Here is a 12,488-nt window from a genome sequence, read left to right as displayed (position 1 = left end):
AAATTATTATATATATATATATAAATTTAGGTCAGCGTGGTCACTTGGCCTTAAGGTGGCGTCGCCCTGTGTATTCAATAATTAAAGTGATAGGGCCGGTACTACTGTATTAGGTTGGTTATGAGTTATGGCCATAAATATGATTTGATAGTACTAGTGTACAGTAGTTGCATTTTCAATAACGAAAAGAAGAGAGGAGTGGTATCAGCATCATCAAATCTTGATCATAGCAGTGCATTTTGATTGAAAGAAACTCAGATTTAAAGGAAAATGTGGAAGCTCAAGATAGCTGAGGGTGGCAATGACCCTTACATCTTCAGCACAAACAACTTTGTTGGAAGGCAGATATGGGAATTTGACCCTGAGGCTGGTAGTCCAGAAGAACGAGCTGAGGTTGAAGAGGCTCGTCAAAATTTCTACAAGAACCGCTACCAGATCAAGCCCAGTGGCGATCTACTTTGGCGAATGCAGGTACCTCTCCATATCTACTGTCCACCTTTCATATCCATATTATTCCTCAAGTACGTAGGTAGTAAACTGTATAAATACTATTATTCTTTTCTTCCTCTCTCTTTTTAATTATTATTATTACTGTTAGAATATCAATCCTAGGTTTTATGTTGTGATCTAATGCACGCACCCAAAATATGAAAGATGATCCAAGTTGGCATCCGAAAGCTAAACGAAGCAAATACTGCAATAATTCCTAAACAAGCAGGCAATGTAATGCTTTAACTAATGCCTTTGCCAAGAGAGCAAAGTTTTCTTTTCTATGGTTTGGATGGAGTCTGTTTTACCATATATTTATAATTGTTATTTGTCGGATTTTTCAGCTATTGAATAAAGTGGCCTCTTAGGCCTATTTCTCAAAAAAAAAAAAAAAAAAAAAAAAATTATATGGTCTTTCACTTGTGCCTTTGTGCAAGAATTTCATCATTTCTTCCCTTGTGTGTATGTTTCTCAAAAAAAGAAAAAAAAGTTGATAACAGAAATTATTTGAGGTTCGAGGGTGGTTGCCTTCCACATCATTAAAAGAATATTACATAAAAAGTGTTTATGATATATTATTTTCTTATTCTTTTCGATAATATATATGAAATAGATTTAGTTTTAAGCGGTTATTTAGTGTCTTAAAAAATCCTTAAATACGATAAATAAAAATATTACATTTCAAAAAGTTCGGAACTTCGGATTGCCATGACTGCATGCTACAACCGTTGTACTGTTCCTAATTAATATTAATTAATCTTACTTTTCCCCTAAGCCAATTTCGCTGTTCATATTTTATTGCCTTTGCCCTTTTTTTTTTTTGAAACCTTAGTTACTCCTTTGTCGTTCAATAAAAGGTTAAAAAATGGTTTTTATTTTTATTTTTTTTAATTTTTTATATATATATATATACAAGATAGAAATTCTACTTTAACCTAATCTAAGTATATATGTGTGTGAAGCTCTTTCTTGGAGACTTGAATCCCGGCCTTTATCCTCCATACTCCACAAGCACTTAATACTTGTAGAATGACCATTACGCTAAAAGTGTGCGGTTGTGGGTAAATTTTTGGATGGATATTTGTTAGTGAGTGTCTTAAAAAATGAATAAGTCAAGGAATAATTAATATTAATTTTTGAACCATAATAAAACCTGTTTGAAATACTTTTTTCAATAATTCATTAATTAGTTTACACCCACGGGTCCGGATTAGGTCCAGTGTCCAGTGACACTGGAAGCATTAGACCCAAACCGCCCCCTACACCCATAACTTAATAATTAAGGTTGCATATGCTTTTCATTAATGGCAAGTGATGACTTCTTTAGAGATAACATGCATCTGAATTCATGGTCTTTGTCAATGTCATTATGTAGAGCCACAACTACCACTTGCTAACAACCAACCTACTAATTATAAGTTAGGACAAACCTTGGGTAAGTGTTATGGTATATTGGAGTATTAATTAGACTATCTGTGATCGATAGTGATTTGTATCCAATTTTAGTTGCATGTTCCTATTCTGAAAAATAAAGCCAAGTCTTTATAAATTTATGGGTCATGTTAGTGGATGTTTTTAAAACAATTATATCGCCAAAAAAATTAATTTCTTTTTCCTTTTTTTTCATAATTTTTTTTTAAAATATTTCCTAAACTAATTACCCTTGAACACACGTTAACTTTCTCGTAAGTTTATGAAATCTCACCTTAAACAAACCAAAAATAAAAGGAGTACTATGCTATAGATTTGGGGTGTGGACGTCACGCTTATTTTCCATTACATATTTTGACTTTGTATTTTTTTTTTTTTTTTAATTGGGGCATTGTTAATTTACTTTTTGTGTTGGGGATTATTCGGATAAATAATAAAATATGAAAATTTAACATGAAAAACAATTCGAGAAATAGGCATATGATTACTTTCAATTTATGGGTGAAGATAAACTCCATATCGTTATCACTATCCTGATTTTGCCTTATTGATTGAATGTTCCTTTTAAAAATTATAATGTGTTTATATATATATATATATATATATCAAAACCGTGTCTTAAACATCATGGTTATACCCTAGGACAAATCCAGGATTTCGAGTTAAGGGGGGACCAGAGTATATAAGTAAAAAAAAAAAGGATAATTACAGTAAACTTGCCTGTGATTAGGCCCGTTTTCACTTTGCCTTTCCCGTGGTTCAATCATTTGCAATTTGCCCACTTGAGATTTGTTTTGTTAAGGATCCGTTACCTACCTCTCCATTTGCTGTTAAACAAACACATTTTTAGACAAAAACAAACATAACAAAAATAAAAAAGTTAGGCTTTTTGATTGCTTAAGAACTTCTATGAGAACATATGCCCAGAAAAATCAAATCTAAGTCAACCACTATAAATATCACATTTTCCTTCTCTACGTGTCTCTTTCCTCTCACCTATTCTTCTACAACATTCTCTCTCATCATCTCTTTCCTCTCTCTCTCCGATGGTGGAGTTAAGGAGGACATCGGCCACCACAGCAATGGGTTTCATTTTCCTTTGTTCTTGCTTCATGGGTTTCAATTTTTTTTTTTTTTTTGGTGGTTTTGGTTGTGGGTCATCTGATTTTTGTGGTTTTGGTTGTGGGTTCATCTGATTTCCTTCGTTCTTGCATCCGTCTCGGTCTCAGCCTCCATCTCGGCAGTTTGGAGCAGATCCAGGAAGAGGGCCGGCGAGAATGGAGCTCGATCTCGGTCTCGGCCTCCATTTTGACCAAAATGGAGCTTGATCTCGGGCTCCACCCAGTCCATTGATGATTGCAAAATCCCTCTTCCTCTCTCTTTTTTGATCAACGATGGTGGTAGTGGGTTTGGTTACTTTGTTGGCGTGGGTTTGTTGATTGATCAGTGGGTTTGGTGACTGGTTCGGTGGGTTTGGTGACTAATCGGTGGGGTGGATCTTTGGTTTGGTTGGCGAGGTGGTAGGGTGGTGGTGCTTTGATTGTGTTGGTTAGTGGTGGTGGGATTTAGGTTTGATTTTGGGTTTGATTATGTTGGTCTGGGTTTGATCTAGGTTTTTCTGGGTTTGTTGTAATTGGTTTCTTGATCTAGGTTGGTTTTTTTACTAGGTTTATGGGTTTGATTTGCTGAGAATTTGGTGTTGATTGTGTTACAATTTGGTGAAGAACATGAAGAATTTGAAGAACCAGTTGTAAAATGAAGAACAAGTTTATGAACATTAAGAAATGTTTTTTAATTATAAAATTTTAATTAAATTAGATTTAATGCTCTTCAACTTGTGTTAGATTAGATCATTTCCTATTGTAAAGAAAACAAAACACCAGTGATGTTCATACCTTTTTTTTTTTTTTTTTTTTTTTTGTAAAAATTGGAAACCTTAGTTTTTTGATTTGTTTTATGTTTGTTTTCATCTAAAAATGTGTTTGTTTACGGCAAATGGAGAGGTAGGTAACAGATCCTTAACAGAGCAAATCTCAAGTGGGCAAAGTGTAAATGATTGAACCACGGGTAGGCAAAGTGAAAACGGGCCTAACCACAGGTGGTTTTACTGTAATTATTCAAAAAAAAAAAATTCATGAAATTTCAACTATTTTCTAACCAAATTTATTTTTATTATTATTATTATTATTATTATTATCTCAAATCATCTCTCTCTTCCTCAACCAAAAACCATTGCCCTCAATCTAAATAATTTCTAAAACACTCTTTTGCATAACTACAGTAATTGTGTAAATTTTCCCAATTAACTTCAAAATACAGCAACATCAATCTATGTATCATTGAACAAAAATGCATTTGTGCTATAATAATTGTATAAATTTGCAAAAATACATTTGTTCTAAAGAAATTGTGTAAATTTACATAGTTACAATAGCACAAATGTATTTTTGCACAATAATACATAGACTGATGTGAGTGTATTTTGGGATTGATTGGACAAATTTGGGGCCTTATGCAATTTTACAATTGATGCAAATGCTATTATAATAAAATCAATGTAAAATTGTAAGGGAGAAGCCCAAAAGTTTTGAAAGAGGGAGCCTAAATATAAAATTGTAAAAAATATACCTATATATATATATATTTTGTTTTTTTCTCCCTTAAGACTAGGGGGGCCCGAGCCCCCACCTATATCCCTCTCTGGTTATACCAAGATATCTTAACTAATTGTCATGTATACTATTTTTAATTATAGTTATACTATTAACTTCAAATAACCTATTACCTATATCTAATATATCTGTGATTATGTATGAATGTATGCATGTTTAATATATATATTTTGGTTCACTTTTTTCCCTCTCTCTAAATTCCTTGATGTATGTGTGGCTGAGTTTTAATTTTGAGTGGAAAAAAAAATGTATTATTTTTTTTGAAGTAATATGATTCTTATTTGCTATATGACTTACAATGACAGGAAAAATTTTTTATATGAAAAGAATGATTTAAATTTTTAGCAATATCATGTAAAACTTGTATTATGGGAAAATTGTTATAGGGTATAACGATTTTCCTTTTACGTACGTTGTGTTTTTTTTTTTGCTCTCAAACCTTCTGTTTAAGTGTCGTATCTAAGTGCATGAAAAACTTTAATATAATTTACTTGGAGTGAGTCTCTATTGTTAGTGTATAGATTAGCCCATTGGGCTTAGTCTAGTATATTACTTGTACTATACTTCTATTACTTGTACTGCACACATACCTAGCCTATATAAAGGCTCTCTTTTGTATATTGTTATACACATAATATTATACAGACTATTCAGTCATTCTCTCTCTTTTTATATTGTTAACATGGTATCAGAGCCTTTCCTCTGATTTTTTGGTTCCTGTGGACATCTCCGGCGTTCTTCCGCTGCCCTCGCCTTCATCCGGTAGTCACTGTCGAAAGCGAGTCACCGCCGTCACGCCCACAAACCTAGAACACTCGGATTTCGTCAGTTTGTTGATCAAACCGCCAAAGTAAAGGCATACATTGACAGATCTGACAGTCCCGAGCAAAACCCAACAAAAATCTGCCAGAAACAGCCTTCCACGCGCCCCCACGCGCCGCCAGAAGTTTCTGCCTCACGAGCACGAGTCGCCACGCGCTGCCACGCGCCTCCACGCGCTGCCACGCGCCTCCACGCGCTGCCACGCGCCTCCACGCGCCGTCTCTCCCTTACACGCGCTCCACGCGCCGTCCACTCGCCGTCCACGCGCCTCACGCGCCCGCCACGCGCCTCACGCGCCCTGCTCCGTTTCACGGACTGCCACGTCAGCCCTAGGGTGACGTCACTCAGCCACGTCATCATCCACGTCAGCATTCCACGTCAGCATCAGCCGTTGACCGTTGACCGTTGACTTTGACCAAGGTCAAAATTTTTCAACAGGACCTTTCTTGCTCAGTTTTTCGCGTAGATTCCGATTTTGGGCTCCGTTTCTGCATTTGAGGTCTCTAAATCTCAGTTTTTGGTCATTTTCTTCATTATGGCTCAACAAAGTGAACGCGACATCATACGTCCTATCACCATTATGTTGGATGGTCCTACTAGCTATCATGCATGGTCTCAGAATATGACTGTTTTTCTCAAGGGTCGTAAACTGTGGAGATATGTGACTGGTTCAATTCCTAAGCCAGTACCAAACCCTAAGTCCAAAGTCATAGCTGCTGAAGAGTCTTCCACGACTACTGTTACAACAGATGATTATGAAGATCGCCTAGAGGAATGGGAGAGTATTCAGAGTAAGATCTTGTCTTGGTTTATTAATACCTCTATTCCCTCCATTCATAATCTTCTTCCTCGTCTTGAGACTGCTGAGGCTGCTTGGAAGTTTTTAGCCGATCGCTATAATTGTACTAATGATTCAAGCTTAGAGTTCCATATTGAATCAAAACTTTATCAAATGCGACAAGAGACAGGTCAGTCCATTTCTGATTTTTATTCTCAGACTTCTACTATGTGGGAACAACTCTCTGCTGCAGATCCTCCACTAGTGTGTTCTAAGGACATTGAGCTCTTTGCCAAATATCGGGATCGCCGTAAATTTATGCACTTCATGATGGGTTTGCGTGAGGATTTTGAGCCTACTAGGGCTTCTCTGCTTAGCCGGTTTCCTACTCCTTCTCTTGATGCTGCAGTGAAGGAGCTCATCTCTGAGGAAAACCGTCGGCCTGCTTATCAATGTCATCTGATCATGTCTTGGCTACACCATCTCCACAGCCTCCCATTGCTCATTCACTGCTCCTCCACGGATAAACTCTGGGCGTCCCACCTCTCAGTCTTCCAAAGGTACTCGCTGTGAGTTTTGCCGTGCTAAAGGCCATGACATCTCAGTTTGTCGCAAACTGCAGAAATTTGTGCAAGAGCAGAATAAAGCTTCTCTTCCTCGGGCAGCTGCTGTATGTCCTTCAGATCCATCGGTTCCTACAGGTCCATCTTTGACTTCCTCACTTACTACGGCTGATATTGAGGCAGTTGTTCAACAGGTTTTATCCCGCACTTCCACTGCCCTTTCTGTCACCTCAGGTAAACAACCTTGGTTTTTGATACTGCATGTTGTAACCATATGACTCCTGATGAATCCAATTTTCTGATAAGGCACCCTTAGAACATCCAATCACCATTTACACTGCTGATGGAACTCCTATGCCTGTTAGTCATAAAGGAACAATCTCTTCTCCTTGTTTATCCCTTAGTGACACTTTTCATATCCCAAAGTTATCCCTCAATTTGCTTTCTGTTGGTCAACTTTGTGAATTAGGCGTAGATCTTCTCTTTACTAATCATGGTGTGGATGTGCAGGATCCCTGGACAGGTCAAGTGCTTGGGACAGGCCGTAAGGTTGGTCGCATGTTTGAGGTTCATGACTTGAAGATTCCTTCACAAGTTGTTTCTGCAGCTGCTACCACTACCACCTCCTCACCTGATCTATGGCATGCTCGTCTTGGTCATCCATCCTTATCTCGTCTTCAGTTGTTAGCTTCTCAAGGTCATTTAGGTTCAGTTCAGTTTCAAAAATTTGATTGTACTTCCTGTCATTTTGGAAACAAACAAAATTGCCCTTTAATAATAGTGACTCATTTTCTTCTGCACCCTTTGATCTTATACATTCTGATATTTGGGGTCCTGCACCTGTTCCTACTGAGGGGGGATCTAGATATTTTGTCATATTTGTGGATGATTTTTCTCGATATACTTGGATTTATCTGCTTCATCATAGGTCTGAACTTGTGTCTATTTACCAAACATTTCATAAAATGATTCAAACACAGTTCAATCGCACCGTCAAAGTTTTTCGATCAGATAATGCTCAAGAATATAATGATAAATCTTTCCTATCCTTTTTAGACAATCATGGTACACTTACTCAGCGGTCTTGTCCTTACACCTCTCAACAAAATGGTCGTGCAGAACGAAAACATCGTCACATTCTTGATGTTGTCCGCACCCTTCTCATTTCTGCCTCTCTTCCTGAGCGCTTTTGGGGTGAGGCTGCACTCACTGCTGTATACACCATTAATCGTATCCCTTCACCAACTACACACAACAAATCACCATTTGAGCTTCTCTATGGTCAAACCCCTGACTACTCCTCTCTTCGGGTTTTTGGTTGTGCTTGCTTTGTCTCTCTTCCTCCTCATGAACGAACAAAGCTCCAACCTCGTGCTCGTCTCTGTTGTTTCCTTGGTTATGGTGTATCTCAAAAGGGTTTCGCTGCTATGATCCCATTTCTCATCGTCTTCGTGTCTCCCGTCATGTTGAGTTTTGGGAACATCGTCCTTTTACGAGTCTTCAGCAGTTTCCTACATCCTCTTCCTCTGAGTCTCCCATTTTTACTGATCTTTTCTCCCTCTCTATCCTGAACTTGTGGAGGATTCTTCAACATCGGCTGCCTCTCCAGACGACTCATCTCCGGTTCTGTCCCCGCATATGACCTGCCTGTCTTGGATCCTGTGGCACCACCCTCTCCTGAGTCTCCTGATGGTCCTGAACTTCGTCGTTCCACTCGGGTAAGCATTCCTCCCCCTTATCTCTCTGATTATCATTGCTCTTTTGCCCTTGCCACCCTCTATGAACCTCACACCTATCGTGAGGCCCATACTGACCCTCTTTGGCAGCAAGCTATGAATGATGAACTAGATGCCCTTCATAAAAATCACACTTGGGATATGGTTGATTTGCCTCCTGGTCAGTCTGTAGTAGGTTGTAGGTGGGTTTACAAGATCAAGACCAAGGCTGATGGATCTGTTGAACGATACAAGGCTCGCCTAGTTGCCAAGGGCTTTACCCAAGAGTATGGCATTGACTATGAGGAAACATTTGCTCCTGTTGCTCGCCTTACATCTGTCAGATGTCTCATTGCTGTGGCTGCTGTTCGCCGTTGGCCTCTTTATCAAATGGATGTGAAGAATGCTTTCCTCAATGGAGACCTTCAAGAAGAAGTGTACATGCAACCACCCCCTGGCTATCCACATTCAGGCAGTCAAGTTTGTCGCCTTCGCCGTGCTCTTTATGGCCTCAAGTAGGCTCCTCGAGCTTGGTTTGAAAAGTTCAGCTCAGTTGTTGCTCAGCAGGGTTTCACTTCGAGTCCTCATGACACTGCTCTCTTCGTCCGAAGATCCTCTGCACGCACCAAGCACATTGAGATCGACTGCCACATTACTCGCCAGCATCTCAAGAAAGGCAATCTCAAGTTGTTCTCCATCTCGTCTGCTGACCAGCCTGCTGATATCTTCACCAAGTCTCACCTACCTGGTCGTCTTCGAGATCTTATATCCAAACTCCAGTTGGCTTCCTCCTTGCCACCTCGAGTTTGAGGGGGGATGTTAGTGTATAGATTAGCCCATTGGGCTTAGCCTAGTATATTACTTGTACTATACTTCTATTACTTGTACTGCACACATACCTAGCCTATATAAAGGCTCTCTTTTGTATATTGTTATACACATAATATTATACAGACTATTCAGTCATTCTCTCTCTTTTTATATTGTTAACATCTATTACCATGGTTTGTTTTTTACTATATATGTTATTATTTGATTTTATTTAAATATTTGATTTTATTATATATATTTTTTTTCTTAAACCATGCATTCCACAAGCATAATACTAATTATACAAATTAATGGAATTAATAAGATTCCCAAAAAAGGCTTTAGATATCCAATAGATGTCAGTTTGAAGGCAAAGGAGTCTAAAATCACCGAACTAATTAGCTTTGTAGCCGTGTACAATTCACTACTTGTTACTAAAATTAACAATAAAACTACAGACATAACAAAAATTCACAACATTCTCAAATTGGCCTACCACTTCACATATGCATCCACGACAATTTGTAATAATTTTGTTTTTCAATAACCCCTTTAATTATGAGGTGGTAGGCCAAATTAGAAATACTGTAAAATTTTATAAATTTTTGCTGTGGTTCTAGCTAGAAAGAATTATAATTAAAGCAATCAAAAGATAAAAGATTGGTAGGTGTCATAGGTGGATTTAGATCCTCTAGAATTTTTAGGGTACTCTATCAATAGATTTCCTTAAATCCTAGCCACACTTTAATGATTTAATGGTCTAGATTCTGCTATGTCAATATTCCACTAACAATATTCTTAAAATAATAAAATAATGTTGCAAACAAAACAATTAAGATTATTGTTAGTGGAATGCTAACATTGCAAAATCTAGACCATTAAATCATTATAGAATGGTTAAGATTTAAATAAATTTATTTGGTAGAGTACCCTAAAAAATCTAAAAGATCCAAATCCGTCATGGGTAAGCTAAAATATACGAGTTATAGCCTAATTTTTGATGAACCTAGGTGGGTAGAAGTGAAACTAATGATTATGGACATGTCAATAATGTGAAACTCTGAGAAAAAAGGAAAGAAAGAAAGAATAAATACGTTTTACTGTTTAAGCAAACTTCTTATCCCTTTTTATTTTCTGGGCTAATTAATTGGTTTGAGAAAAATCATAATTTCCACTTGCTCATGTCTCCCGTTGGTACAACTACAAAGTTACAAACCACAAACTATAAATTAATAACAAGGCTTCATTAAAAATCATATATCATATCATACTTTTAGTATACCTGTGCGTTGCACAGTTTTTGTCAAATTCGGTCCAAATCGGTCTAATTCGGTCCACCTTGATCCATTTCAGTTCATTTGGTCTAATTCAGTCTATTTGGTCTACTCGGTCCACTGGGTCTATTTTGGTCATATACTGTCCAATTCGGTCCATATCAGACCATTGGGTCTAATTTCATACATTCGGTCCAATTTAGTATATTTTGGTCTAGTTCGGTTCACTTTGTTCCATTTTTGTCGGTTTGGTCCAATTTAATGCTTAGGTTTTTTTTTTTTTTTTAGATGCAAAATAGATTTTGAGTTTATGATAATGTGGCTATTTTATTTCAAATCCTAAAACAAAGGTTAGATAAGAAAAAAAGAGCGCTATATATATATATATTTTAAAATTGTTAATAACATATCAAAAAAATGTAAAATAAAAAAAGAAAATTTTTATTTTATTTAAAAAACAGACTTAAATTCTACTTTGTTTATCAAAATATTATTAATCAAATATGATTAAATTAAAAAAAATATTGATAAAAACAATTAAGCTGTTGAAAATGTGAAAAAAAAAAGTTGTATGTTTTGTTAAAACATTAACAATATATATATATTGAAAAAAAAAATTAATAGTGGTTGATAAGAACAAATAAACTGTTTGGCACAATCACGACTTCTAGAGCCAAATTTTATTATATAGTTTATGATTATTATAATCTATTATAATATTTGATTTTTAATAATAATTTTAGCTTCTACAATATAAATCTGTTATATATGTAATTACTAATTTGGACCTATAAAATATGAACAATGTGACCATATCCGAGGATGCATGTGGGGTCTGAGGATGAAAGCGCGGTGTCCAGCCTCCAAGGACCATATCCAAGGACGACCCTGCCCTCGGACATCCGACACCTCGGAAGTACACGAGCACCACTCCACCAAAGAGGGGTCTTCTTGAATATCCGAGGAGGAGAGGGGCCAGTGCCACACGTCGGCGACGAGAGCACGACGAAGGAGCAAGTCTTAGGCGAGCTGTCACCTCCACATTGAATGCCCTCAACTAACGTCCTAGCCGTATTAATGAGGATAGGACTCCTGAACAGTGCTGTCTTGGGTGCTGCAACCCACTGGGGGAATGGGGATGCGGCTGATAGGACAGGCTCTCAAGTGGTGGCCTGGCTGATCAACGAATGGAGGGTTAGGATCAGTTTAGAGAGGTATATAACGTAAGGAGTCTCTCTTGAAAGGAGGAAAAAAAAAATCTGCATGAAGAAGTACTGTAGCGACTTGTGTTCTCTCGACCTTTGTAATCAATCTTAAGAGAAATAATAAGAACGCCAAGTTTCGGAAGACAAGTCCGAGGAGCATCATTGTGCACCCCAATTCATGTTTAGGTTGATAAACCCCCATGCAACCATGTAAGGCAGTTGCATCCCTTACTAGGGCCTAGTTCTTGAGCCCACTTTTTATAAATTCATTAAAGGGCAAGCTGAGTTTGGGGCCCACTCTCTCAACTTGAAGAAGTGCCCAAATCTAGTCCCTACAATTGGTGCCATCTGTGGGAAGAACTCGTGCATTAGTAAGGACAACAGCCAGGCATGGTAGGGTCAGACCCTCACCAAAGGAGTTCCCATCGACACGAACCAGCTAGACCCTAACGTCCGAATGACTATGGCGACGCGGGGCACGGACAGAACGAGGAGAACGGATGATTCCGAGAAGGAAGCGTGCACACCTCGCAAACTAGCGAAAGCCATACGCATAGAAGCGGCCACGTGCCCTAGGGAGGCGATAACGACCTAGCCACGAGACCGCAAGAGGATAAGAGTCACGCCTCTCAGAGGCAGGACGATAAGGCGACCATGCAGCGAGAGATAGATGATCTGAAGAGAAAGTTGCGCCATGCACAGCGAAAGCGATCCGAGCCCAGCCTTGAC

The 12,488-nt window shown here is 38.0% G+C and overlaps 1 protein-coding gene across 1 annotated transcript in view; it reads left to right on the top strand.

The window, feature by feature from the left end:
- Positions 1 to 214: 214 nt before the first annotated feature.
- LOC136071303 (beta-amyrin synthase-like) overlaps positions 215 to 12,488 on the top strand; it is a gene marked incomplete at its 3' end in the record, with an annotated part of 31,417 nt that continues 19,143 nt past the window's right edge. The window contains exon 1 of the mRNA XM_065782399.1: positions 215 to 471. Coding sequence (XP_065638471.1) covers positions 271 to 471 — 201 coding nt within the window. The remainder of the gene's footprint in view (positions 472 to 12,488) is intronic.

This window comes from Quercus suber, unplaced genomic scaffold (genome assembly GCF_002906115.3).
Source record: "Quercus suber isolate HL8 unplaced genomic scaffold, Cork oak 2.0 scaffold_300, whole genome shotgun sequence".
NCBI classification, from domain to species: domain Eukaryota; kingdom Viridiplantae; phylum Streptophyta; class Magnoliopsida; order Fagales; family Fagaceae; genus Quercus; species Quercus suber.
Note: the sequence above shows the minus strand (reverse complement) of the source record. Positions and strands in the feature narration are given on the sequence as shown.